Below are 27,874 nucleotides of genomic sequence, written 5' to 3'. Positions count from 1 at the left end.
GGGTCTGGGAGGTGTTATAGGGGGTTATATGGGGTCTGGGAGGGGTTATGGGGGGTCTGTGAGGGGTTACAGGGGGTTATATGGGGTCTGTGAGGGGTTATGGGGGGTTATATGGGGTCTGTGAGGGGTTATGGGGGGTCTGTGAGGGGTTATGGGGGGGCTGTGAGGGGTTATAGGGGGTTATATGGGGTCTGTAAGGGCTTATAGGGGGTCTGTGAGGGGTTATGGGGGGTTATATGGGTCTGTAAGGGGTTATGGGGGGTCTGTAAGGAGTTATGGGGGGTTATATGGGGTCAGTGAGGAGTTGTAGGGGGTCTGGGAGGGGTTATGGGGGGTTATATGGGGTCTGTGAGGGGTTGTAGGGGATCTGGGAGGGGTTATGGGGGGTTATATGGGGTCTGTGAGGGGTTATGGGGGGTTATATGGGGTCTGTAAGGGGTTATGGGGGGTTATATGGGGTCTGTGGGGGGTTATATGGGGTCTGTGAGGGGTTATGGGGGGTTATATGGGGTCTGTGGGGGGTTATATGGGGTCTGGGAGGGATTATAGGGGTCTGGGAGGGGTTATGGGGGGTTATATGGGGTCTGTGAGGGGTTATGGGGGTTATATGGGGTCTGTAAGGGGTTATGGGGGGTCTGTGAGGGGTTATAGGGGGTCTGTAAGGGGTTATAGGGGGTCTGTAAGGGGTCTGTGAGGGGTTATGGGGGCTTATAGGAGGTCTGTGAGGGGTTATATGGGGTCTGTGAGGGGTAGTAGGGGGTCTGTGAGGGGTTATGGGGGGCTGTGGGGTGTTATAGGGGGTTATATGGGGTCTGTGAGGGGTTATGGGGGGGCTGTGAGGGGTTATGGGGGGTTATATGGGGTCTGTGAGGGGCCACAGGGCGGCTATAGGGCGGCTACAGGGTGCCCGCATGGCGACAGCGGCCCTATGGGGGCTATGGGGCACCGTGGGGCCCTATGGGGCCATGAGGGGGGCGGGGCCACACAGACACCCTCCCTCCCACTTCCGGTCTCACCCTCCCACGCCGCCACGCCCTACTTCCGGTCACGACCCACTTCCGGCAACACCCCGCTCCTCCACGCCCCGCTTCCGGTCGCGCCCCGCAGCGCCATGGCGGGGCCTTGGGGGCGGCTGACGGCGGCCCTCAGCCTCCAAACCCCTTCCGCTCCCCCGGCTCTGCGCGCCCTCCGCCGCCACCACCCCTCCTCCCCGCGCCACCAGGTGAGGCTCCTGCGATTTCCTCCATTATCCCCCAATGGGTCCCACCGTAACTACTCCCCCTAAAGTGAACGCGTGCACCGCTAAAATACGTCCCCCCCGGAAACGCGTTCTACCTCACTAGCGTTCCGCTCTCCCTTTGGTTCTCACAGCCCACCGACCCAAATTAAGGCGAGCCCGGGTGGTGGTGGGGGGGGGGGGGACAGCGTGTCTTGGGGGGGGGTGATGCTAAGCTGGAAAGAGACCCCGTGTGTCCCCCCCCCCCTTACACCCAGTTTCCCCTCCCACAGACGGAGTTGCTGCTGTTATTACTGGAATTCCCCCGGGAGTTGTGCGGGGGTCGCGGGGGGGTCGCGGAAATTTACGAGGCGTTGTTGGAACTGCTGACTTTACCCCAAAATCCCGCGACCCCCCCCCGTTCTCTTCTCTTTTTGGCCACCGTCACCGTTTTGTTGGCTACCGGCGCGGTGGGGGGGGGGGGTCACTGGATGTCGCCCCCTTGATAGCCATGCTGCTACAGGAAATTGAGGGGGGGGGTTTAAAACAAGGGGGGGCACCGGCGGCGGCTGCTGAATGCCTGAGGGAATTGCTGAAGGCAAAAGGACCCGGGGACCCCCCCAAAAAAATGTTGCCCCCCCCCGCACGGAGGTCCCTTTTGGCTCGTTTGGCTGCGGGGTCTGCAGTGCAGCCCCTGGTTCTGCTGCTGGCGGAAGGTGAGAAGGTTTGGGGGGGGGCGGGGGGGGGAGCGAGGGGGGCGGAGGGGGGGGCGGGGGGGGGCGGGGGGGGGACACCCAAGGGATCCTGTGGTGGGATTGGGGGTGAATTTTGGGGGGGGGGGCATTGGGGGTGGATTTTGGGGGGGGGGGGTTGGGGCAATGGGGGTGAATTTTGGGGAGGGGGGGCGGGGGGGGGACACCCAAGGGATCCTGTGGTGGCATTGGGGGTGAATTTTGGGGGGGGTTTGGGGCATTGGGGGTGGATTTTGGGGGGGGCTGAGGGAGTTTTGTGGCATTGGGGGTGAATTTTGGGGGGGGTTTGGGGCATTGGGCTGAATTTTGGGGAGGGGGGGGGATCTGTGACAGTGGGAGTGAATTCTGGGGGGGGGTCGGGGCATTGGGGGTGGATTTTGGGGGGGGCTGAGGGAGGTTTGTGGCATTGGGGGTGGATTTTGGGGGAGGGGGGGGGATGGGTGTCAATTTTGGGGAGGGGGGGGCGGGATCCGTGGCATTGGGGGTGAATTTTGGGCAGAGGGGGGCGGGGGGGTGACACCCAAGGGATCCTGTGGTGGGATTGGGGGTGAATTTTGGGGGGGGGGGGGAGGGGTCTGTGGTATTGGGGGGTGAATTTGGGGGGGGGGAGGGGGGGTCTGTGGCATTGGGGGTGAATTTTGGGGAGGGGGGGCAGGGGGCGACACCCAAGGGATCCTGTGGTGGGATTGGGGGTAAATTTTGGGGAGGGGGGTTGGGGATGGGTGTCAATTTTGGGGAGGGGGGGGCGGGATCCGTGGCATTGGGGGTGGATTTTGGGGGGGGGGGGGCATTGGGGGTGGATTTTGGGGGGGAGAGGGGGTGTCTGTGGCATTGGGGGTGAATTTGGGGGGGGGATCCGTGGCATTGGGGGTGAATTTTGGGCGGGGGGGGTGGGGGGGCGACACCCAAGGGATCCTGTGGTGGGATTGGGGGTGAATTTTGGGGGGGGGAGGGGGGGCCTGTGCCATTGGGGGTGGATTTGGGGGGGAGGGGGAGGGGGGGTCTGTGGTATTGGGGGTGAATATGGGGGGGGGGTTGGGGCATTAGGGGTTGATTTTGGGGAGGGGGGGGGATGGGTGTCAATTTTGGGGGGGGGGGGATCCGTGGCATTGGGGGTGAATTTTGGGGAGGGGGGGCGTGGATCTGTGGCATTGGGGGTGGATTTTGGGGGGGGGGGGGGGGGGATCTGTACCATTGGGCCCCATCCAACCTGGCCTTCAGCACCATCTTCGTGGCCCCCCACTCACTTTTATAGCCTCCAATCACCCCGATCATCTTCATGGCCCCCACCCCCATATTGTGGCACAGCAGCTGAGACCCCCACCCCCATATTGAGACCCCCACCCCCATAGAGTAGCAGAGCCCTGAGACCCCCACCCCCAATAGAGTGGCACAGCAGCTGAGACCCCCACCCCCATAGCATGAGACCCCCCCCCATAGGAAGGCAGAGCAGCTGAGACCCCCACCCCTATAGAGTGGCACAGCAGCTGAGACCCCCACCCCCATAACCTGAGACCCCCACCCCTATAGCATGAGACCCCCACCCCCATATTGAGACCCCCACCCCCATAGAGTGGCACAGCAGCTGAGACCCCCACCCCCATAACCTGAGACCCCCACCCCCATATTGTGGCACAGCAGCTGAGACCCCCACCCCCATAACCTGAGACCCCCACCCCCATAGCATGAGACCCCCACCCCCATATTGTGGCACAGCAGCTGAGACCCCCACCCCCATAGCATGAGACCCCCACCCCCATAGAAGAGCACAGCAGGTGAGACCCCCACCCCCATAGCATGAGACCCCCACCCCCATAGAAGAGCACAGCAGGTGAGACCCCCACCCCCATAACCTGAGACCCCCACCCCCATAGAGTGGCACAGCAGCTGAGACCCCCACCCCCATATTGAGACCCCCACCCTCATAGCAGGAGACCCCCACCCCCATAGAGTGGCACAGCAGCTGAGACCCCCACCCCCATAGCAGGAGACCCCCACCCCCATAGAGTGGCACGGCAGCTGAGACCCCCACCCCCATAACCTGAGACCCCCACCCCCATAGGAGAGCACAGCAGCTGAGACCCCCGCCCCCATAACCTGAGACCCCCACCCCAATAGAGTGGCACAGCAGCTGAGACCCCCACCCCTATAGCATGAGACCCCCACCCCCATATTGTGGCCCAGCAGCTGAGACCCCCACCCCCATAACCTGAGACCCCCACCCCCATATTGTGGCACAGCAGCTGAGACCCCCACCCCCATATTGAGACCCCCACCCCCATAGGAAGGCAGAGCAGCTGAGACCCCCACCCCTATAGCATGAGACCCCCACCCCCATATTGTGGCCCAGCAGCTGAGACCCCCACCCCCATAACCTGAGACCCCCACCCCTATAGCATGAGACCCCCACCCCAATAGAGTGGCACAGCAGCTGAGACCCCCACCCCCATAGCATGAGACCCCCACCCCAATAGAGTGGCACAGCAGCTGAGACCCCCACCCCCATCGCATGAGACCCCCACCCCAATAGAGTGGCACAGCAGCTGAGACCCCCACCCCCATAACCTGAGACCCCCACCCCCATAGCATGAGACCCCCACCCCCATATTGTGGCACAGCAGCTGAGACCCCCACCCCCATATTGAGACCCCCACCCCCATAGGAAGGCAGAGCAGCTGAGACCCCCACCCCTATAGCATGAGACCCCCACCCCCATATTGTGGCCCAGCAGCTGAGACCCCCTCCCCCATAACCTGAGACCCCCACCCCCATATTGTGGCACAGCAGCTGAGACCCCCGCCCCCATAACCTGAGACCCCCACCCCCATAGGGAGGCACAGCAGCTGAGACCCCCACCCCCATAGCATGAGACCCCCACCCCCATAGGAGAGCACAGCAGCTGAGACCCCCGCCCCCATAACCTGAGACCCCCACCCCAATAGAGTGGCACAGCAGCTGAGACCCCCACCCCCATAACCTGAGACCCCCACCCCCATATTGTGGCACAGCAGCTAAGACCCCCACCCCCATATTGAGACACCCACCCCCATAGAGTGGCACAGCAGCTGAGACCCCCACCCCCATAGCATGAGACCCCCACCCCCATATTGTGGCACAGCATCTGAGACCCCCACCCCCATCGCATGAGACCCCCACCCCAATAGAGTGGCACAGCAGCTGAGACCCCCACCCCCATAGCATGAGACCCCCACCCCCAATAGTGTGGCACAGCAGCTGAGACCCCCACCCCCATATTGTGGCACAGCAGCTGAGACCCCCGCCCCCATAACCTGAGACCCCCACCCCCATAGGAGAGCACAGCAGCTGAGACCCCCACCCCCATAACCTGAGACCCCCACCCCCATATTGTGGCACAGCAGCTGAGACCCCCACCCCCATAGGAAGGCACAGGTGCTGAGACCCCCACCCCTATAGCATGAGACCCCCACCCCCATAGGGAGGCACAGCAGCTGAGACCCCCACCCCCATGACCTGAGACCCCCACCCCCATAGAGTGGCACAGCAGCTGAGACCCCCACCCCCATAACCTGAGACCCCCACCCCCATATTGTGGCACAGCAGCTAAGACCCCCACCCCCATATTGAGACCCCCACCCCCATAGAGTGGCACAGCAGCTGAGACCCCCACCCCCATAACCTGAGACCCCCACCCCCATATTGTGGCACAGCAGCTGAGACCCCCACCCCCATAGCATGAGACCCCCACCCCCATTGGAAGGCACGGCAGCTGAGACCCCCACCCCTATATCATGGGACCCCCACCCCCAATAGAGTGGCACAGCAGCTGAGACCCCCACCCTTATAGCATGAGACCCCCACCCCCATATTGTGGCACAGCAGCTGAGACCCCCACCCCCATAGCATGAGACCCCCAACCCCATATTGTGGCACAGCAGATGAGACCCCCACCCCCATAGCATGAGACCCCCACCCCCATAGAAGAGCACAGCAGGTGAGACCCCCACCCCCATAACCTGAGACCCCCACCCCCATAGCAGGAGACCCCCACCCCCATAGAGTGGCACAGCAGCTGAGACCCCCACCCTCATAGCATGAGACCCCCACCCCCATCGCATGGCACAGCAGCTGAGACCCCCGCCCCCATAACCTGAGACCCTTACCCCCATATTGTGGCACAGCAGCTGAGACCCCCACCCCCATATTGAGACCCCCACCCCCATAGGAAGGCAGAGCAGCTGAGACCCCCACCCCTATAGCATGAGACCCCCACCCCCATATTGTGGCCCAGCAGCTGAGACCCCCACCCCCATAACCTGAGACCCCCACCCCTATAGCATGAGACCCCCACCCCCAATAGAGTGGCACAGCAGCTGAGACCCCCACCCCCATAACCTGAGACCCCCACCCCCATATTGTGGCACAGCAGCTGAGACCCCCACCCCCATATTGTGGCACAGCAGCTGAGACCCCCACCCCTATAGAATGAGACCCCCACCCCCATATTGTGGCACAGCAGCTGAGACCCCCACCCCCATAGGAAGGCAGAGCAGCTGAGACCCCCACCCCCATATTGTGGCACAGCAGCTGAGACCCCCACCCCCATAACCTGAGACCCCCACCCCCATAGGAAGGCAGAGCAGCTGAGACCCCCACCCTCATAGCATGAGACCCCCAGCCCCATATTGTGGCCCAGCAGCTGAGACCCCCCCCCTTTCCTTTCCCATCAGATCCCAGTGGCTCCTGCCCTGCAGTTGGATCAGATCCTGGCTCATCCCCCAGCCCTGCAGGTGATTCCTTTCACCCCCCCCCCGCCCCCCCCCCCCGCTGTGATCCACTCGATCCCTTCCTGCTGGGTGGCTGAAATCTTTTCTGTTTCCTTTGGCAGCTGATTTTGCCCAGCCTCGCATCGCCGTGGGACCCAACTCCAGTGGATCCCACCGCCCCGTTTTGCTGGATCCAACAGATCCCCGTGCCGTGGCATCACCAGATCCCCGGGATCCTCGTGCCACAGCATCACCAGATCCCAGGAATCCCTGTGCCACGGCATCACCAGATCCCCGGGATCATCGTGCCACGGCATCACCAGATCCCAGGGATCCCTGTGCCATGGTATCACCAGATCCCAGGGATCCTCGTGCCACGGCATCACCAGATCCCAGGGATCCTCGTGCCATGGCATCACTAGATCCCAGGGATCCCTGTGCAATGGCATCACCAGATCCTGGAGATCCCTGTGCCATTGCACCACTGGATCTTAGGGATCCTCGTGCCATGGCATCACCAGATCCTGGGGATCCTTGTGCTGTTGCACCACTGGATCTTAGGGATCCTCGTGCCGTTGCACCACTGGATCTTAGGGATCCCCATGCCACTGCACTACTGGATCCTAGGGATCCCCGTGCCACCGCACCACCAGATCCTAGGGATCCCTGTGCCACAGCATCACCAGATCCCATGCATCCCCGTGCCACAGCAGCACCAGATCCTAGGGATCCCCTGTCCCCAGCACCACCGGATCCCACGGATCCCCCCAGCACAGCTCTGCAGAATCCAGCCATTTCCCTTCACTCCACCTCCCCAGATCCCAAAGATCCCCACACCTCCGCACCGCTGGATTTCGGGGATCCCGATGACAAAACCCCACCGGATCCCAACCAACCTCACACCAAACCTCCGGATCCAGACCCCCCCTTCCCCCCCCCACCTCCCCGCCGTCTCCTCCTCTTCCTCCTCTCCCATTCCTTCCTCCTGACCCCAGCAGCCCAAGCTCAGCTCCTTTGGAATCTGGGGGGCACCGAAAACCCTTCGCCCCCCCCTCCGACCCCATCCCCAATTCCAAACCATCTGCTGCCCACCGTAGAGCCAGCATTGCTTCATTCCATCCTCCGGGGGTCCCGGGGGGGGGGGAGGGGGAGGAAATGGGGGTCGTCACCCCATCCTTCCTTCCTTCCAACGCCGTTTGGTTTCTTTAACCCAACACCCCGCCCTTCATCCTTCCCTGCGCCTCTTCTTCCTCTTCTGCCTCTCTAACCCCCCCGTGCCCCCCCTCCCCCCCGATTTAGCGTCCAACCTCTTCCCCAATTTCGCCGACCCCCCCGAATTTCTCCTGCCCCGTTTCGAGCTGGCGGCTTCTTCTTGTTTTGACGGTGGTGATGATGATGGTGATGATGATGATGATGAAGGCGGGGGGGGGGGCCGCTGGCTTCAGGCTTTGGTGGTGAAATTGGCGGCGCGGTGGGGGGGGGGAAATGGGGCTGGGGGGGGTGGTGGTGGTGGGGGGGAAAATCCCGGCGTTTTTTGTCGGGCTTTGGTGATTCTGTCGAAATACCTGGGGGGGGGGGGGAGGGGGGCGACGACACGGGACCCCCCCCACTCCCCCCCCAACCGAGTTGACCTCAGCTTTCGTTTCGTTGCTTTTGCGTTGCCCCCGTTTCGCCCCCCAGCTTTTAGAAGCGGCGGGGGGGGCGGCGGTGGGTTGGGGGGGGGTTTTGGGTTCCGCTTTAAGGTCGGGGGTTTTGGGGGCTCCTTTCCCATCTCATGAAGGGGGGGGGGAGTTACGGGGTTATTTAAAAATATTGACTCGTGCACCCGGCCCCCCCAAACCCAAAGCTTGCAGCCGTTACCTGCGCCGTTTAACCGCCCGTTTTGGGGAGGGGGGGGGATTTAATTGGAGGGGGGGGCAGGGAGTTTTGAGTTCCTCCTCCCCGCTTTTAATTTACGGCACCGTTCGTCCTTTAAATCCCGAAAGCATCGGAAAAGAGGAGCTGGATGTTAAGGATCGAGCCGGGCTTCATTTGGCTTTAACGACCTCTTTGAGCCCCCCCAAATTAATTAGCGTCTTGTTTTGCCCCCCCTTCCCTTTTCACGCCCCCCCGATTCGTTCGACGGCGGCTGAAAGCGGCGGCGGGGGGGGGGGAGGGATGGGGGGTGGTGGGATTTCGACCCTCACCATCCTTTCTATCCAACCCCCCCCTTTTTTTCTCCATCTCCTTCCCTTCCCCCCCCCTCCCATCCCACCGCCTTTCGGCGCCCCCCCGGATCCTCGAGGTTACGGGAGAGCCGTGGCGGGGGGGGGGAAAGGAGGAAGAAAAAAAGGGGGGGTTTTACAGCTTCGATTCCGTTTGGAGCCGCGTTTTTCTTCCCACCCCCAGCTTCGAGTTTTGGCTTTGCTGTTAAACGTGGGGGGGGCGGAGGGTCGCGTGGTCCGTTTACCCCCGGGGGGGGCGAATTTAAGGTTGATTTTACGACCTTCTTTTCGCCCCCTTCCTTCAATTCTTCCCGTCGTCGCCGTTTTCAGTTCGTCGGGGGGGTCGGCGATTTTAACTAATTTACCCCCCCTCCATTTACCTTTAACGGCTCTGTTACGACCTTTAACCATCCCGAAAATTTGGGACCCCCCAAAAAAACGTCGAATGTTCGAAAGCATGTGGCAAAATCTCCGGGGGGGTCCAGAAAGCAGAATAATATGCGATAAAATCCGACCGCCCCCCGATTCCCTCAAACCTTTTCTTTTGGATGATAGGAGTGAAAAGGATGGGGAGGGGGCGGCGGGGGGGGTTGGGGGGGGGGGGGAATGGATGGCGGCCGCTTTTTTGCCCCCCCGGGGGTTGATTTTGATTTGGGGTCGGGAGGGGAGAGCGGATCTGAGATGCCAACGGTGGGGGGCTTTAATTCCTTTGGCCCGGCTGTTGAGGGGGGAGGAATAAAGGTAAACCCCCCCCCCCCTCCATTTCCAACCCCCCCCCCTCCTTCCAAACCCTTTAAATAAAAGGAATGCAGAGCTGCTGTCTGTCCGTCCGCCTGTCTGTCCGTCGGTCGCAGGGAAATTGTGAGCCCCCCCCCCTATGAGATTAAAGGGGGTCCTTTGGGGAGGGGGGGGTGATGGGGGGGGAGGGGAGGGGGCGTAAAGCGGAGAGCTGTGGAGAATAAATGGGGATGGGGGGGTTCTCCCCCAAAATATCGCTGTTCTACCCCAAAATGTGACTTGTCTCCACCCAACCCCAAAACCCCACATCCAACCCCATGAACCCAATCCCATAAACCCCAAAACCCCACATCCCACCCCAAAACCCCAAACCCAACTCCATTACCAACCCCATAACCCCACATCCCACATCCCACCCTACAACCCCACATCCAACCCCATAAACCCAATCCCATAAACCCCAAAACCCCACATCCCACCCCAAAACCCCAATCCCAGAACATAAAAACCCCAATCCCAGAACCCCACATTCCACCCCAAAACCCCAAACCCAACCCTATAACCAACCCCATAACTCCACATCCCACCCCAAAACCCCAAACGCCACCCCAATCCCATAAGTCCACATCCAACCCCATAACCCCATAACCCAACCACATAACCCCACATCCCACCCCAAAACCCCAAACCCAACTCCATTACCAACCCCATAACCCCACATCCCACATCCCACCCTACAACCCCACATCCAACCCCATAAACCCAATCCCATAAACCCCAAAACCCCACATCCCACCCAAAAAACCCCAATCCCATAACCCCACATCCCACCCCAAAACCCCAAACGCCACCCCAACCCCATAACCCCACATCCCACCCCAAAATCCCACAACCCACCCTACAACCCCACATCCAACCCCATGAACCCAATCCCATAAACCCCAAAACCCCACATCCCACCCAAAAAACCCCAATCCCAGAACCCCACATCGCACCCCAAAACCCCAAACCCAACCCCGTAACCCCCCATCCAACCCCATGACCCCAATACCATAAACCCCCAAACCCCACATCCCACCCCAAAACCCCAATCCCAGAACATAAAAACCCCAATCCCAGAACCCCACATTCCACCCCAAAACCCCAAACCCAACCCCATAACCCCACATCGCACCCAAAAACCCCAAACCCAACTCTATAATCAACCCCATAACCCCATATCCCACCCTACAACCCCACATCCAACACCATCATCCCATAAACCCCATAACCCCGATCCCATAAACTCCAAACCCCACATCCCACCCCAAAACCCCAATCCCAGGACCCAAAAACCCCAACCCCATAACCCCACATCCCACCCCAAGACCCCACATCCCACCCTACAACCCCAACATCCAACCCCATGAACCCAATCCCATAAACCCCAAAACCCCACATCCCACCCCAAAACCCCAATCCCAGAACACAAAAACCCCAATCCCATAACCCCACATCCCACCCCAAAACCCCAAACCCAACCCTACAACCAACCCCATAACTCCACATCCCATCCCAAAACCCCAAACCCAACTCCATTACCAACCCCATAACCCCACATCCCACCCCAAGACCCCACATCCCACCCTACAACCCCACATCCAACCCCATGACCCCAATCCCATAAACCCCTTAACCCCCACATCCCACCCCAAAACCCCACATCCAACCCCAAAACCCCAAACCCAACCCCATAACCCCACATCGCACCCAAAAACCCCAAACCCAACTCTATAATCAACCCCATAACCCCATATCCCACCCTACAACCCCACATCCAACACCATCATCCCATAAACCCCATAACCCCGATCCCATAAACTCCAAACCCCACATCCCACCCCAAAACCCAAATCCCAGGACCCAAAAACCCCAACCCCATAACCCCACATCCCACCCTACAACCCCACATCCAACCCCATGAACCCAATCCCATAAACCCCAAAACCCCACATCCCACCCAAAAAACCCCAATCCCATAACCCCACATCCAACCCCAAAACCCCAAACCCAACATCCCACCCCAAAACCCCAAATGCCACCCCAATCCCATAACCCCACATGCCGTTTATAGGGCAGCAGAAACAAAAGATCCCAATAGAGGAGAAAATCTGCCTTTATTTCGGGGGAACTTATGGGGCCGCCCCACACACGGCTATAGGGCCAAACTCTATAGGGCAGCCCCACATATGGTTATGGGGCCAAACACTCTATGGGGTCACCCCACACATGGCTATGGGGCCAAACACTCTATGGGGTCGCCCCACACATGGCTATGGGGCCAAACACTCTATGGGGTCGCCCCACACATGGCTATGGGGCCAAACACTCTATGGGGTCGCCCCACACATGGCTATGGGGCCAAGCACTCTATGGGGTCGCCCCACACATGGCTATGGGGCCAAGCACTCTATAGGGCAGCCCCACATATGGTTACGGGGCCAAACACTCTATGGGGTCACCCCACACATGGCTATGGGGCCAAACGCTCTAGGGGTCACCCCACATATGGCTATGGGGTCGCCCCACACATGGCTATGGGGCTGAGCACTTTATAGGGTCAAGAACTCTATAGGGCCGCCCCACATCTCCCCCATCTCAGCGCCGTCCATCAGCAGAACCTACAGAGACAAAGCAGAGCTGTGAGCCCCCACCCCACAAATCCCATATAGGGCGTCCCCATCCCCCACGGCCCTACAAAGGGTCCCTATTAGGGTTCCTAAGGGGGGGGAGGAGGGGGGTGTTTGGGGTCAGGATCCTAAAAAGGGGGGTGGGGGAGGTGGTCCCAAACCTCGGGTCTATATGGGGTCATTAAGGGGGGATCCACACTCTCATGTCCCTATAGGGGGGGTCCGCAGTCCCATAGATTTATAGGGGATCGCCCTGCCTAAGAGGGGGATGGGGGTCCCTATGGGGATCCTATAGGTTCTGGATGCCCTCATCCCTATTGGGGTCCCTAAAGGGAGGGGGCTCCTCTGGAAGTTCCCAATCCCATATCCCTATGGGGTCCTTATAAAAAAGGGTCCTAAGGGGGGTCCTTAATGGGGTTTCTCAACCCCATATCCTTTTTGGGGTCCTTAAGGGACCTTGGGGTCCTATGGGGTCCTTAAGGGGGTTTGCCAACCCCATATCCTTTTTGGGGTCCTTAAGGGGGTTCCCAACCCCATTTCCTAATTGGGGTCCTTAAGGGACCTTGGGGTCCTATGGGGGTCCTAAAGGGGGTTTCCCAACCCCATATCCTTTTTGGGGTCCTTAATGGGGTTTGCCAACCCCATTTCCATTTTGGGGTCCTCAAGGGACCTTGGGGTCCTAAAGGGGGTTTCCCAACCCCATTTCCTTTTTGGGGTCCTTAATGGGGTTTCCCAACCCCACATCCTTATTGGGGTCCTAAAGGGGGTTTCCCAACCCCATTTCCTTTTTGGGGTCCTTAAGGGACCTTGGGGTCCTAAAGGGGGTTTCCCAACCCCATATCCTTTTTGGGGTCCTTAATGGGGTTTCCCAACCCCATATCCTTATTGGGGTCCTTAAAGGACCTTGGGGTCCTATGGGGTCCTTAAGGGGGTTCCCAACCCCATATCCTTTTTGGGATCCTCAAGGAACCCTGGGGTCCTATGGGGTCCTTAAGGGGGTTCCCAACCCCATATCCTTTTTGGGGTCCTTAAGGGACCTTGGGGTCCTATGGGGTCCTTAAGGGGGTTTGCCAACCCCATTTCCATTTTGGGGTCCTCAAGGGACCTTGGGGTCCTAAAGGGGGTTTCCCAACCCCATATCCTTTTTGGGGTCCTAAAGGGGGTTTCCCAACCCCACATCCTTATTGGGGTCCTAAAGGGGGTTTCCCAACCCCATATCCTTTTTGGGGTCCTTAATGGGGTTTCCCAACCCCATATCCTTATTGGGGTCCTTAATGGGGTTTCCCAACCCCATATCCTTATTGGGGTCCTTAAGGGGGGTTCTCAACCCCATTTCCTTTTTGGGGTCCTTAAGGGACCTTGAGGTCCTTAATGGGGGCTTTCCCAATCCCATATCCCTATTGGGGTCCTTATAAAAAAGGGTCCTTAAGGGGGGTCCTTAATGGGGGTTTCCCAACCCCATATCCTTTTTGGGGTCCTTAAAGGACCTTGGGGTCCTATGGGGTCCTTAAGGGGGTTTGCCAACCCCATTTCCTTTTTGGGGTCCTCAAGGGACCTTGGGGTCCTATGGGGGTCCTTAATGGGTTTCCCAACCCCATATCCTTTTTGGGGTCCTTAAGGGACCCTGGGGTCCTATGGGGTCCTTAAGGGGGTTTCCCAACCCCATATCCTTTTTGGGGTCCTTAAGGGACCTTGGGGTCCTATGGGGTCCTTAAGGGGGTTTCCCAATCCCATATCCTTTTTGGGGTCCTTAAGGGACCTTGGGGTCCTATGGGGTCCTTAAGGGGGTTTCCCAATCCCATATCCTTATTGGGGTCCTTAAGGGACCTTGGGGTCCTATGGGGTCCTTAAGGGGGTGTGCCAACCCCATTTCCTTATTGGGATCCTTAATGGGGGTTTTCCCAACCCCATATCCTTTTTGGGGTCCTTAAGGCACCTTGGGGTCCTATGGGGTCCTTAAGGGGGTTTCCCAACCCCATATCCTTTTTGGGGTCCTTAAGGGACCTTGGGGTCCTATGGGGTCCTTAAGGGGGTTTCCCAACCCCATATCCTTATTGGGGTCCTTAAGGGACCTTGGGGTCCTATGGGGTCCTTAAGGGGGTTTCCCAACCCCATATCCTTATTGGGGTCCTTAAGGGACCCTGGGGTCCTATGGGGTCCTTACGGGGGGTTCCCAACCCCATATCCTTATTGGGGTCCTTAAGGGACCTTGAGGTCCTTACTTGGGGTTCCCAACCCCATATCCCTATGGGGGTTTTTAAGGGGGGATTCCCACCCCATGTGTCCCCATGGGGGTCCCTAAGGGGAGGGGCCCCTTTGGGGGTTTCCAACCCCATATCCCTATAGGGATTCTTAAGAAAAGGGGTCTTAAGGGGGCTCTCATCACACTCAGCCCTATAGGGGTTCCTAAGGGGAGGAGGCTCTATGGGGGTCGTTATAGGGGGGGTTCCCAACCCACGTGTCCCTATGGGGGTCCTTAAAGGGGGGTTCTCAACACCCTCATCCTTTTAGGGGTCCTTAATGAGGGGTCCCAACCCCATATCCCTATTGGGGTCCTTAAGAAAATGGGGCCCTATGGGGGTCCTTAAGGGGGGGGGGGTTCCCAATCCCATATCAGTAATGGGATCCTTAAGAAAAGGGGGTCCTATGGGGGTCCTTAAGGGGGGGGTTCTCAACCCCACATCCTTATGGGGGTCCTTAAGGGGGGGTCCCAACCCCATATCCCTATTGGGGTCCTCAAGAAAAGGGAGCCCTATGGGGGTCCTTAAGGGGGGGTTCCCAATCCCATATCAGTAATGGGATCCTTAAGAAAACGGGGCCCTATGGGGGGGCTCTCATCACACTCAGCCCTATAGGGGTCCCTAAGGGGAGCGGGGGGTCCTATGGGGGTCCTTAAAGCGGGGTTCTCAATACCCTCATCCTTTTAGGGGTCCTTAATGAGGGGTCCCAGCCCCATATCCCTACTGGGGTCCCTAAGAGAAAGGGGTCCTTAAGGGGGGGTTCCCATCGCACTCAGTCCTATGGGGGTCCCATGGGGGTCCTTGAGGGGGGCTTCCCAACCCACGTGTCCCTATGGGGGTCCTTAAAGGGGGGTCCCAACCCCATATCCCTATTGGGGTCCTGAAGAGAAAGGGGTCCTTGTGGGGGTCCTTAAAGGGGGGTCCCAACCCCATATCCCTATTGGGGTCCTATGGGGGTCCTTAAGGGGGGGTTCCCAATCCCATATCAGTAATGGGATCCTTAAGAAAAGGGGGTCCTATGGGGGTCCTTAAGGGGGGTTCTCAACACCCTCACCCCAATGCGGGTCCCTAAGGGGGGTTCCCACCCCCTCCCCACGTGCCGCCCCCGACGTTCCTCGCGTGTCCCGGCGCGGGAGGGCAGAACCCCGCGGATGGCCGCGGGTACCGAAGACGCCGCTCCGGTCTCTGCTCTACCTCCGCCCATACAGAGCCGGGCACGGCGAGCCGGGCCTGCCAAGAACCGGAGGAGCCTCCCCCATCCAACCCCCCCGCCTCCACGTTCCCTCTTTCTCCCCCTCGTAACTGAAGCCGTATTTCGGACGCCATTACTACCGCACCTCCGCTCCGCGCTCCGCTCTGCCGCAAAATGGTCGGCTCGCCTCCACGCGGCGCCTTTTGTGCGTCGCTCAGCCAATCAGACGCGGCGCTGTCTGGAAGGAGCCAATCGCGCGCGGCGCTGGCTGACGGACAACCAATGGGGAGAGAGAATGGGCGGGATGACAGGTGAGGAGCGGAAGTGGATTTGAGAGCCACGTGGTACGGAACGGAAGCAGCGTGAGCGGAAGTCGGAGAAACAAGAAGTGGCCGGGGCCGGAAGTCGCACGTGCGCGATGGGGATCGGGGGAAAAATCAACCGACCGAAAACGGTGCGCGGCGGGAAACCTGGGGGAAAGGGAAAGGGAAAGGGGGGGGGGGGGGCAGTTCCGGTTCCGGTCTCGGTAACGGTTCCGTCCCGCAGGAGCTGCGCCGGAAGTTGTTCAAGAGGCGGCGGGAACTCAGCAAGGCGCGGAGGCGGCCGAAACGGTGATTTCTTCGGGCGCCCGGCCTCTGTGCCCCACAGCGCCGTGGTCCCTTAACGCCGGGACCCAACGGCCCGAAACCCTACAGCCCGGAACCCCATAATCCCTTAAACCCATATACCGTGATCCCATAAACCCATAACCCCACAGCCCCATAATCCCTTAAATCCATAATCCCATAAACCCATAACCCCATGGCCCCATAACCCCATAATCCCTTAAACCCATAACCCCACAATCCCTTAAAACCATAATCCCACAGCCCCATAACCCCAAAGCCCCCATTGACCCCAATGCCCCCATTGCCCCCAATGTCCACATTGACCCCATTGACCCCAATGCCCCCATTGACCCCAATGCCCCCATTTACCCCAATGTCCACATTGACCCCAATGTCCCCATTGACCCCAGTGTCTACATGGACCCCATTGACCCCAATGCCCCCATTGACCCCAAATGGCCTCAAATGCCTCCAATGTCCCCAATGCCCCCATTGACCCCAAATGTCTCCATTGTCCCCAAATGGCCTCAAATGCCCCCAATGTCCCCATTGACCCCAATGCCCCCAGTGTCCCCATTGCCCCCATTGACCCCAATGCCCCCATTGACCCCAAATGTCCTCATTGTCCCCAAATGTCCTCAAATGCCCCCAAAGCCCCCATTGACCCCAATGCCCCCATTGACCCCAAATGTCCTCATTGTCCCCAAATGTCCTCAAATGCCCCCAATGTCCCAAATGTCCCCATTGACCCCAAATGTCCCCATTGTCCTCAAATGCCCCCAATGTCCTCAAATGCCCCCATTGACCCCAAATGTCCCCATTGTCCCCAAATGTCCTCAAATGCCCCCAATGTCCCCATTGACCCCAATGCCCCCATTGACCCCAAATGTCCCCATTGACCCCAAATGTCCTCAAATGCCCCCATTGACCCCAATGCCCCCATTGACCCCAAATGTCCTCAAATGCCCACAATGTCCCCATTGACCCCAATGCCCCCATTGACCCCAAATGTCCTCAAATGCCCACAATGTCCCCATTGACCCCAATGCCCCCATTGTCCCCAAATGTCCTCAAATGCCCCCAATGTCCCAAATGCCCCCATTGACCCCAAATGTCCTCAAATGCCCACAATGTCCCCATTGACCCCAATGCCCCCATTGTCCCCAAATGTCCTCAAATGCCCCCAATGTCCCAAATGTCCCCATTGACCCCAAATGTCCCCATTGTCCCCAAATGCCCCCAATGTTCCCAAATGCCCCCAATGTCCGCGTGACACCCCATAATAACCCCATGTAACATCCCATAACAACCCCATGTAACATCCCAGAATAACCCCCTGACATCCCATAATAACCCCATGTGACACCCCATAATAACCCCACGTGACACCCCATAATAACCCCCCTGACATCCCATAATAACCCCACGTGACACCCCATAATAACCCCACGTGACACCCCATAATAACCCCATGTGACACCCCATAATAACCCCCTGACATCCCATAATAACCCCGCAGCGTTTCCATCCCGGCTCCCTCCTCCAAACGCCGCCGGAAGCTCCTGAAACGCCTCCGCCATTCGGCCAATGGTGAGTTGAGGGCGCGGCGTCATGGCGGCGTCATGGCGACGTCGTGGGGGGGGGGGGGGGGGGTCGTGGTGGTATTATGGGATGTTATGGGGGGATTGTGGGATGTGTGGGGGATTGTGGGATGTGTGGGGGATTGTGGGATGTGTGGGATGTCACGTGGGGTATTATGGGATGTCACGTGGGGTATTATGGGATGTTATATGGGGTTATTATGGGATGTGTTATATGGGGTTATTATGGGATGTTATATGGGGTTATTATGGGGTGTCTCATGGGGTTATTATGGGGTGTCACGTGGGGTTATTATGGGATGTGTCACGTGGGGTTATTATGGGGTGTCACGTGGGGTTATTATGGGATGTATATGGGGTTATTATGGGGTGTGTTATATGGGGTTACTATGGGGTGTCACATGGGGTTATTATGGGGTGTCACATGGGGTTATTATGGGATGTCACGTGGGGTTATGGGATGTCACATGGGGTTATTATGGGATGTGTTATATGGGGTTATTATGGGGTGTCACGTGGGGTTATTATGGGGTGTCACGTGGGGTTATTATGGGATGTATATGGGGTTATTATGGGGTGTGTTATATGGGGTTATTATGGGATGTGTCATGTGGGGTTATTATGGGATGCGTTATATGGGGTTATTATGGGATGTGTCACGTGGGGTTATTATGGGGTGTCACGTGGGGTTATTATGGGGTGTCACGTGGGCTATTATGGGGTGTCACGTGGGGTTATTATGGGGTGTCACGTGGGCTATTATGGGGTGTGTTATATGGGGCTATTATGGGGTGTGTTATATGGGGTTATTATGGGGTGTCTCATGGGGTTATTATGGGGTGTCTCATGGGGTTATTATGGGGTGTCACGTGGGGTTATTATGGGATGTGTCACGTGGGGTTATTATGGGATGTGTCACGTGGGGTTATTATGGGATGCGTTATATGGGGTTATTATGGGATGCGTTATATGGGGTTATTATGGGATGTGTCACGTGGGGTTATTATGGGATGCGTTATATGGGGTTATTATGGGATGCGTTATATGGGGTTATTATGGGGTGTCACGTGGGCTATTATGGGGTGTCACGTGGGCTATTATGGGGTGTGTTATATGGGGTTATTATGGGGTGTCGCGTGGGGTTATTATGGGGTGTCGCGTGGGGTTATTATGGGATGTGTTATATGGGGTTATTATGGGATGCGTTATATGGGGTTATTATGGGATGCGTTATATGGGGTTATTATGGGGTGTTATATGGGGTTATTATGGGATGCGTTATATGGGGTTATTATGGGGTGTTATAAGGGGTTATTATGGGGTGTCACGTGGGGTTCTTATGGGATGTGTTACATGGGTTTATTATGGGGGTCTTGGGGTTGTTCTGAGGTATTATGGGATGTTATGGGGTTATTATGTTGTGTCATGGGTTATTATGGGCTGTTATGGTATGTTACGGGGTGTTATGGGGTTATTATGGGGTGTCTCATGAGGTCACCTCAGGGGTCTTTGGGGGTCACGTGGGGATGCCTTGTGGGACTTTGGGGACATCTTGGGGTCACGTGGGGTCATCACGGGTCATGTGAGGTTACCCTGGGGTCACTGGAGGGCACCCTGAAGCCATCGCGTGATGGCTCCCAGGACCCCCCCCCCCCGGGCCATTTTGGGGACCCCAAATGACACGGAAGTGGCCACAGAGGGGCACCTGTCCCCCCCCGGGTCCCCATGGACTCCTATGGGGTCGTTGCTCCTCCCCTCTTAAACCCCCCCCCCCCCTCAGCTGTCCCCAAGAAGCCACAGGACGTGGAGATGGCGGATGTTACAGCGGGGAACTGAGTGATTCGATGCCGTCCCAATGTGACCAATAAAGGCTTTTGTTGCTGTTACGTGTCCGTGTGTTCTCCGTGTCCCTCTGTCCTTCTCCTCTTCCTCAACCCCCTCCAACCCACCCTCGAAAAGTTTCCTCACGGACTCATTTCGCAGCGCCGGAACATTTCAGCTGCGGAACCATTCTACGGTTCACACTTCCCGGGTCGGAACCATGAAGCGAAAAGGACACGCTTCCGGTTTGGAACCCTTTTTTTTTAGTTACCCGACACATTTCCGGTTCGGATGACGGAAGTGCGCTCCGCGCATGCGCACTCTGCACTCCGGTCCTCCGTCCCGCCTTCCGCCGCCATGGCCGCGCTGTGTGACCCCCCCGGTGCGGGCAGCCCCCCCCGGACACCGCTCAGGTACCGCCACGATCCCCCCCCCTCCCAGCCTCCCACCTCCCCCGCTCCCCCCTTCCTCTCGTTCCACGCTTCGGCCCTTCCGCCCCGCTCCCCCCCCCCCCCCAACCCCACAGACCCCCGTAGGCCTCACCGCCCCCCCCCCCCCCCCCCCTTCTATGGTTTTCGGCCCATTTCATCCATTTAACCCCATTTACATCCGGTTTAACCCCATTTAATCCCATATAGACCCCATACAGACCCCTTTTAACTCCACTTAGTCCCATACAGACCCCTTTTAGCCTATTTAATCCCATATAGACCCCATATAGACCCCTTTTAACCCCATTTAATCCCTTATAGACCCCTTTTAACCCCATTTAATCCCATATAGATCCCTTTTAACCCCATTTAGCCCCATATAGACCCCTTTTAACCCCATTTAATCCCTTATAGACCCCTTTTAACCCCATTTAATCCCATATAGATCCCTTTTAACCCCATTTAGCCCATATAGACCCCTTTTAACCCCATTTAATCCCACATAGGCCCCTTTTAACCCTATTTACTGCCATATAGACCCCACATACATCCCTTTTAACCCCACTTAGTCCCATACAGACCCCTTTTAAGCCCTTTTAGTCCCATATAGACCCATTTTAACCTATTTAATCCCATATAGACCCCATATAGATCCCTTTTAACCCCATTTAGTCCCACATAGACCCCTTTTAAACACCTTTAATCCTATATAGATCCCTTTTAACCTTATTTAATCCCATATAGACCCCTTTTAACCCCATTTAATCCCATATAGATCCCTTTTAACCCCATTTAGCCCATATAGACCCCTTTTAACCCCATTTAATCCTACATAGGCCCCTTTTAACCCTATTTACTGCCATATAGACCCCACATAGACCCCATATAGACCCCTTTTAAGCCCTTTTAGTCCCATATAGACCCTTTTTAACCTATTTAATCCCATATAGACCCCATATAGACCCCTTTTAACCCCATTTAGTCCCACATAGACCCCTTTTAAGCCCATTTAATCCTATATAGATCCCTTTTAACCTTATTTAATCCCATGTAGACCCCTTTTAACCCCATTTAATCCCATATAGACCCCACATAAACCCCTTTTAACCCCCTTTAATCCCATATAGACCTCATTTCGACCCCTATTAACCCCATTTAATCCCATATAGACCCCTTATAGACCTCTTTTAACCTCATTTAGATCCCGTTTAACCCCATTTAATCCCATACAGACCCCATATAGACCACTTTGAACTTCTTTTAACCCCATATAGATCCCCTTTAACCCCATTTAGTTCTGTTTTAACCCCATTAATCCCACATAGACCCCATTGCGCTCCCTTGTAACCCCATTTAACCCCATTTAGATCCTTTTAAACCCCTTTTAATCACATGTACACCCATATAACCCCATTTAGACCCCATATAACCCCATTTAATCCCATTTCCCCCCCATCTACTCCCCATATAGACCCCTTTGAACCCCAATTAACCCCATATAGACCCCTTTAAACCCCATTAACCCTATATAGATTCCTTTTAACCCCCTTTAACCCTATTTAATCCTATATAACCCCATTTAGCCCCATATACACCCCTTTTAATCCCATATAAGCCCATTTACTCCCTACTTAGACCCCATTTAGACGCCATTTAACCCCATTTAGACTCCATTTAGTCCCATATAGACCCCATTTAACCCCACATAGACCCCATATAGACCCCATTCTCACCCACGTAACCCATTCAGACCCCATTTGCACTCATTTAACCCCATATAGACCCCATTTAACCCCATTTAGCCACATTTGATCCCATTTAGACCCCATTTAAACCCCATTTAACCCCATATAGACCCCACAAAGACTCCATTTAACCCCATACTGACTCCATATAGACCCCATTTAACCCCATTCAGACCCCATTCTCACTCATTAAACCCCATTTCCTTCACATTTAATGCTTTTTCATCGCTTTAACCCTCACTTCTGAGTTTTAAACTCTTCATTCCCCCCCCCTTCTCTGCCCCCCCAAAATATCTCCCATATGTCCCATATCTCCCCCATTATCCCCCCCATTTCTTCCCAGTTAACCTTATTACCCCTTCTTCCCCCTATTTTCCCTCTTCTTTCCCTTATTTTCTCCTTTCCTCAACTTTCCCCATTTTTCCCCCATTTTCATCCCATATCTCCCCCATTCTTCCCAATCCTAACCTATTTCCCCCCCTTAACCCCATTCTGCAGCCCCCAGGACCTCTCCCAGGGTCCCAAAGCCTTCCTGATGGGCTCAGACCCCACTCTGGGCACCCCTTTGTCCCCAGTATCCCCCCATCTCCTCCCCACTTAACTCCATTCCCCCTTCTTCCCCCAGTTTTCTCCTCCTTCCCCCAATTTCTTTCCATATCTCCCCATTTCCCCCAAATTCTTCCCAATCCTAACCTATTTTCCCCCCCCTTAACCCCATTCTGCAGCCCCCAGGACCTCTCCCAGGGTCCCAAAGCCTTTCTGACGGGCTCAGACCCCACTCTGGGCACCCCTTTGTCCCCAGTATCCCCTCATTTCCTCCCCACTTAACCCCTTTTCCTCTTTATTAACCCCTCCTTGCCCTGATTTTTCCCCTTGTTGCCTCAATTTTTCTCCTCCACCCCTCAACTTTCCCCATTTTTCCCCCATTTTCATCCCTTATCTCCCCCATTCTTCCCAATCCTAACCTATTTCCCCCCCTTAACCCCATTCTGCAACCCCCAGGACCTCTCCCAGGAGCTCAGAGCCTTTCTGACAGACTCAGACCCCACTCTGGGCACCCCTTTGTCCCCATTATGCCCCCATCTCCTCCCCACTTAACTCCATTTCCCCTCCTTCCCCCAATTTCTTCCCATATCTCCCCATTTCCCCCAAATTCTTCCCAATCCTAACCTATTTCCCCCCCTTAACCCCATTCTGCAGCCCCCAGGACCTCTCCCAGGAGCTCAAAGCCTTTCTGACGGGCTCAGACCCCACTCTGGGCACCCCTTTGTCCCCCCCGGATCACGCTCGCTGTGCCCTCCGCCTCCTCCGCCGCCTCCCAGCCGCCCGCCACGCCGTCCTGCAGCACTTGGCTGGGCTTTTTGACGACCACGTCTGCGCCCACCTCCGCCTGCGTTCTGAAATCCCCTCCAACCCCCCTTCCAACCCCCTCCTCCTCCCCCCAGCCGCCCCTTCGGCTCTCACCGAGGTGATCCACGAAACTCAACGCCTCCTGTTGGCTTTCATCAAAGCCAAACCCAACGCCTGGGCTCCTCTGTTGGCCGCCTGGGCCGTGGAGCTGCTGGGGCAGCTGAGCAGCAAATATTCGGGACGGCACGGAGCGCGGGGGCTGAACGAGCTGCTGCAGCTGTGGATGTCGTGCGAGGCCACGCGCACCCTGATGGACATTTACGCCCAATGCCTGGCCGCCCTCATCGCCTCCTGCCCTGACGCCTGCGTGGACGCCCTGCTGGACACCTCTGTTCAGCACTCGCCCCATTTTGATTGGGTGGTGGCCCACATTGGGGGCTCCTTCCCGGGCACCATCATCAGCCGAGTGCTGTCCTGTGGCCTGAAGGATTTCTGTGCCCACGGGGACGCCGTGGTGGTGGGAGGCGGTGACAAACGCGTCCCCAAGCTGGCCTCGGTGGTGGGCATCCTGGGCCACCTGGCTTCTCGCCACGGTGCCAGCATCAAGCAGGAGCTGCTGCGAATGTTCCACGAAGGTTTGGCACCCGGGCAGCACAAAGGCACCGTTCCCTTCCTGCTGCAGCTTGCCCTCATGTCCCCTCCGCTTTTAGGCACCGTGGCGGCTGAATTGGTGGAATCCCTCAAACCTTCGGTGCTCAACCAGCTCCACCAACGTTTCTCCCCTCTGCCCCGTGACGAATTAGATTCCACCGTCGCCCTTCTGGTCCGTCTCATCTGCCAGACGTCGGCCGGGGCGTTCCGCACCCTGCAGTTCCTTTTGGACACGGCCATGCCCGCCTCGGTCATCACCCCTCCTGGCTTGGCTCTTCACGACGGCGTCCGCGAGGCCTGCGACCGCCTGGTTGCTCTCCTGCTGCTACAACTGCAGAAATTGGTTCACAACCGTTCAGCTCCCAGCCTGGCCGACGGTCCTCAACGCTGCGTTCCTTTCCTGGAAGCCCTGAGGGGTCGCGTGGCCGAGCTGTGCGCCGAAACCTTGAGGTTGGAGAGGAAGCGTTACCTGTGGCAGCACCAGCTGCTGGGGCTTCTGGCTGTTTATGCGGCCCCACACGGAGCTCCCGAGGCCATGTTCCACCTGCTGGCTTTGGCCAAAGGGCAGGACGAGCTGGCTTTGGCCACGCAGCTGCACGCCGTTCTATCTGCCAGCTTGGCCGACCTCCCCGCCGCCACCGCCGCGCTCTGCGTGCGCCAAATCCACGCCGGGGCTCTGCCGGCCCCGCAGCTCACGCAGCTCCTGCACAACCTGGCTTTGGTGGCTGCTAACGAAGACGCTAACGAGCCAGCATCGTTAGGGACGCAATTAGCACCGGCGTTGGCGTCACACCTCCCCGAGCTGGCGCAGCTCCTCCTTCACCCCGTGCCGGATACGGCCGAAGCTGCAGCACTGCTGCTCTGCTCCCTGCCAGCCCCACGTTGCCTGCGGCCGGCTCAGCTCCATGCCGGGCTCCGTGCCGCCGTGCACCATTTCTTCCTGGCTCTGCGCCGCGCTGGCACTGATGGCGGAGCCGGGCTGTGCCACGCCACGCGGCTACTGGAGAAACTGAGCGCCGTCACGCCAAGCGCCGGCAAAGCCGCCTTGCAGCTGCTGGTGGAGGGAGCTCTGCGTGGGGGGAACGCCGAGCTGTTTGGTGGCACGGCGACCGGTGCCAACGACGGCGATGATGGCAGCAAAGACGGCGCAGCCACGTCGCTGCTGGACACCAACCGGCGCTTCACCGCCGCCGTGGATTTCTCAGCCGGAGTCTGGTCAGTTTTCCACGCCGGTGTCATCGGGCACGGCTTGAAGGCACCTTCGGGGCCGCCGACGAGGAGCCAGGAGGAGGTGAACCGTAACACCCACGCCTTCCTCAACGTCCTCCTGCGCTGCTGCCGCGCCGCCGAGCCGGCTCCGCCTCCCCTCCCTTCCATCGGCCCCGAGGCGGCCAAAACTGTGGCTTCGGCTTTGGTGGACAGCGTGTGCCCGGCGGCAGCGGCGGCAGCTGGGGGAGAGCTGTGTTGGCCCCCGGAAGAACAAGCCAGGAGCACCGTGGAGCGCGACCTCGGCATCCTGCGACGCTTCCGACAGCAGCCGTTGCTTTTCCCGTTGCTGCGGGTCGTGGCCATGGGTCGGCCGGCTCTGTGCTACTGCTCCGTGTTGCTGCGGGGGCTGCTGGCCACTTTGATGGCTCACTGGGACGCGTGTCGGCACGGGGACACCACCTCATCGCCGTGGCATCTGCAGGCATCCTGCGCCTTGGTGGCTTGCATGGCCGAGGGCTCCCTGCTGCCTCCGGTGCTGGGTGAGGTGCAGGAGCTTTTCCCCCGCCTGGCGCCCTTCGAAGTCAGGCTGTTGCTGCTGAGTGTTTGGGAATATTTGAGGGAGCACAGCCCGCTGCCGCAGCGTTTCAGTTTCCAACCACACAGGGGGCTTTTCCAGCGTGATTTCGCCCGCGAAGGAGATCCGGGGAAATATTTGGTGGCTTTGCACAGCGTGTTGCATCGCAACGTCGATCGCCTCGGGCTGCTGGCTGGGAGGTTTCGATCCTAAAGGAGGGAGAACGGGTTGCTGGAGGCGCCCGTGGGGGTGTGGGGGTTGGGAAATGGGGGGCTGGTGGCAGCTGGAGGTGCCTAGGTGGTATTGAGGGCTGAGAAATGGCATCTGGTGGAACCTGGATGGCACCTGGAAGAACCCGCATGGTGTTGAGGGCTGAGAAATGGCATCTGATGGAACCTGGAAGAACCCAGATGGCATTGAGGGTCAATTAGTGGCGTCTCATGGCACCCGAAGGCACCCAGATGACACTGGGGGCCAAGAAATGGCGTCTGAAGGCACCCAGATGGCACTTGGAGGCACCCAGATGGCACTGGGGGTCAAGAAATGGCATCTAATGGCAACTGGAAGCACACAGATGGCGTTGGAGGCCAAGAAATGGCATCTGATGGAACCCAGGTGGCACCTGAAAGCAGCACCCAGATGGCATTGAGGGCTGAGAAATGGCATCTGATGGCACCTGGAAGCACCCAGATGGCATTGGAAGTCAAGAAATGGTGTCTGATGGCCTCTGGAGGCACCTGGATGGCATCAAGGGCTGAGAAGTGGCATCTGATGGAACACAGCTGGCACCTGAAGGCACGCAGATGGCAGAGAGGGTCAATCAGTGGCATCTGATGGCACCTGGAGGTGCCCAGGTGGCATTAAAGGCCAAGAAATGGCCATCTGATGGCACCTGGAAGCACCCGGATGGCATCGAGGGCCGAGAAATGGCATCTGATGGAACATAGATGGCACCTGGGCCACCTGAATGGCATCAGCAGTCAAGAAATGGGCATCTGATGGAACCCAGATGGCACCTGAGGGCACCCGAATGGCACCGAGGGTCAATCAGTGGCGTCTGATGGCACCCAAAGCACACCTCGAGAGACCCAGATGGCATCTAGGGTTGAAAAATGGCATCTGATGGCACCTGAAGGCACCCAGATGGCATTGAGGATGAAAAAATGGCATCTGATGGAAACCTGATGGCACCTGAAGGCACCCAGGTGGCACTGAGGGCCAAGAAATGGGTGTCTGATGGCACCTGGAGGCACCCAGATGGCACGAATGGTCAATGAGTGGCACCTGATGGGACCCAAATGCCATCTGGAGGAACCTGAGTGGCATCAGGAGTCGATCAGTGGCATCTGATGGAATTCGAATGGCACCTGGAGGCACCCAGATGGCATCGAGGACCAAGAAATGGCATCTGATGGCACCTGAAGGCACCGAGGTGGCATCGAGGGCCGAGAAATGGCATCTGATGGAACCCAAATGCCACCTGGAGCCACATGAGTGGCATCAGGCGTCAATGAATGGCACTTGATGGCACCCAGGTGGCACCTGGAGGTCCCCAAATGGCATCTCAGGTCAATAAGTGCCACCCAAGTATGACTTAATGGCACCAAAGTGGCTTCTAGAGATAATAAATGACATCTGATGGCACCTAAGTGGCATCAAGTGTTAATAAGTGTGACTTAATGGCACCCAAGTGACATCTTGGGACAATAAATGATGTTTGGTGGCACCCGAGTGGCATTGAGTGTCAGTAAGTGCCACCCCAGTGTGACTTAATGGCACCTAAGTGACATCTTGGGAAAATAAATCTGGTATCTGGTGGCACCCAGGAGGCATCCAGGGTCAATAAATGGCACCCAAGTGACATCTAGGGACAATAAATGGCATTTAGTGGCACTCAGGTGACATTGAGTGGCAATAAGTGCCACCCAAGTATGACTTAGTGGCACCTAAGTGACATCTTGGGACAATAAATGATGTTTGGTGGCACCCAGGTGACAGCTGGTGGCATTTCATGACACCCTGGTGTCACCTTGGTGGCACCAAATTGCACTGAATGACTCCCAGATGTCACCTGGTGGCATTTAGTGTCACCTCAGTGTCACCTTGGTGGCACATGGTGGCCCAGTGC

General features: G+C 57.6%; 2 protein-coding genes, 1 long non-coding RNA gene and 1 other non-coding gene across 4 annotated transcripts; 2 read left to right on the top strand and 2 right to left on the bottom strand.

Annotated features, from left to right (window-relative positions):
* Positions 1–985: 985 nt before the first annotated feature.
* Positions 986–8,198, top strand: LOC149913469 (uncharacterized). The gene is made up of 4 exons (XM_090129724.1): positions 986–1,222; positions 1,510–1,932; positions 6,678–6,737; positions 6,836–8,198. Exons 2-4 carry the CDS (start codon positions 1,728–1,730, stop codon positions 7,978–7,980), a joined length of 1,410 nt encoding a protein of 469 aa, XP_089985850.1. The 5' UTR covers positions 986–1,222; positions 1,510–1,727; the 3' UTR covers positions 7,981–8,198.
* A 4,083-nt stretch (positions 8,199–12,281) lies between these two features.
* LOC149913468 (uncharacterized) lies at positions 12,282–16,119 on the bottom strand. The gene is made up of 2 exons (XR_016461236.1): positions 15,902–16,119; positions 12,282–12,315 (listed from the first exon to the last, which is right to left on the bottom strand). It is a non-coding gene; the product is annotated as an uncharacterized LOC149913468 (long non-coding RNA).
* On the bottom strand, positions 15,682–15,811 carry LOC116241029 (small nucleolar RNA SNORA57). Its single transcript, XR_004169436.1, has one exon. It is a non-coding gene; the product is annotated as a small nucleolar RNA SNORA57 (small nucleolar RNA).
* INTS5 (integrator complex subunit 5) lies at positions 16,100–27,395 on the top strand. The gene is made up of 5 exons (XM_090129687.1): positions 16,100–16,210; positions 16,303–16,367; positions 17,884–17,954; positions 19,746–20,199; positions 23,163–27,395. Exons 4-5 carry the CDS (start codon positions 20,078–20,080, stop codon positions 25,957–25,959), a joined length of 2,919 nt encoding a protein of 972 aa, XP_089985813.1. The 5' UTR covers positions 16,100–16,210; positions 16,303–16,367; positions 17,884–17,954; positions 19,746–20,077; the 3' UTR covers positions 25,960–27,395.
* Positions 27,396–27,874: the final 479 nt, after the last annotated feature.

The sequence above is a fragment of the Phasianus colchicus genome, chromosome 37 (genome assembly GCF_987193195.1).
Source record: "Phasianus colchicus chromosome 37, bPhaCol1.hap1.1, whole genome shotgun sequence".
Classification (NCBI taxonomy): Eukaryota; Metazoa; Chordata; class Aves; order Galliformes; family Phasianidae; genus Phasianus; species Phasianus colchicus.
Note: the sequence above shows the minus strand (reverse complement) of the source record. Positions and strands in the feature narration are given on the sequence as shown.

What these genes read in the sequence shown, in the direction of transcription:
- LOC149913469 (XM_090129724.1), top strand. Translation starts at nt 1,728, where the DNA reads ATGCTGCTACAGGAAATTGAGGGGGGGGGTTTAAAACAAGGGGGGGCA. An exon ending in GGTTCTGCTGCTGGCGGAAG is followed by an intron (nt 1,933 to 6,677) that starts GTGAGAAGGTTT and finishes CTTTCCCATCAG; the next exon opens with ATCCCAGTGGCTCCTGCCCT. An exon ending in CTCATCCCCCAGCCCTGCAG is followed by an intron (nt 6,738 to 6,835) that starts GTGATTCCTTTC and finishes TTCCTTTGGCAG; the next exon opens with CTGATTTTGCCCAGCCTCGC.
- INTS5 (XM_090129687.1), top strand. Translation starts at nt 20,078, where the DNA reads ATGACGGAAGTGCGCTCCGCGCATGCGCACTCTGCACTCCGGTCCTCC. An exon ending in CCCCCCCGGACACCGCTCAG is followed by an intron (nt 20,200 to 23,162) that starts GTACCGCCACGA and finishes CCCATTCTGCAG; the next exon opens with CCCCCAGGACCTCTCCCAGG.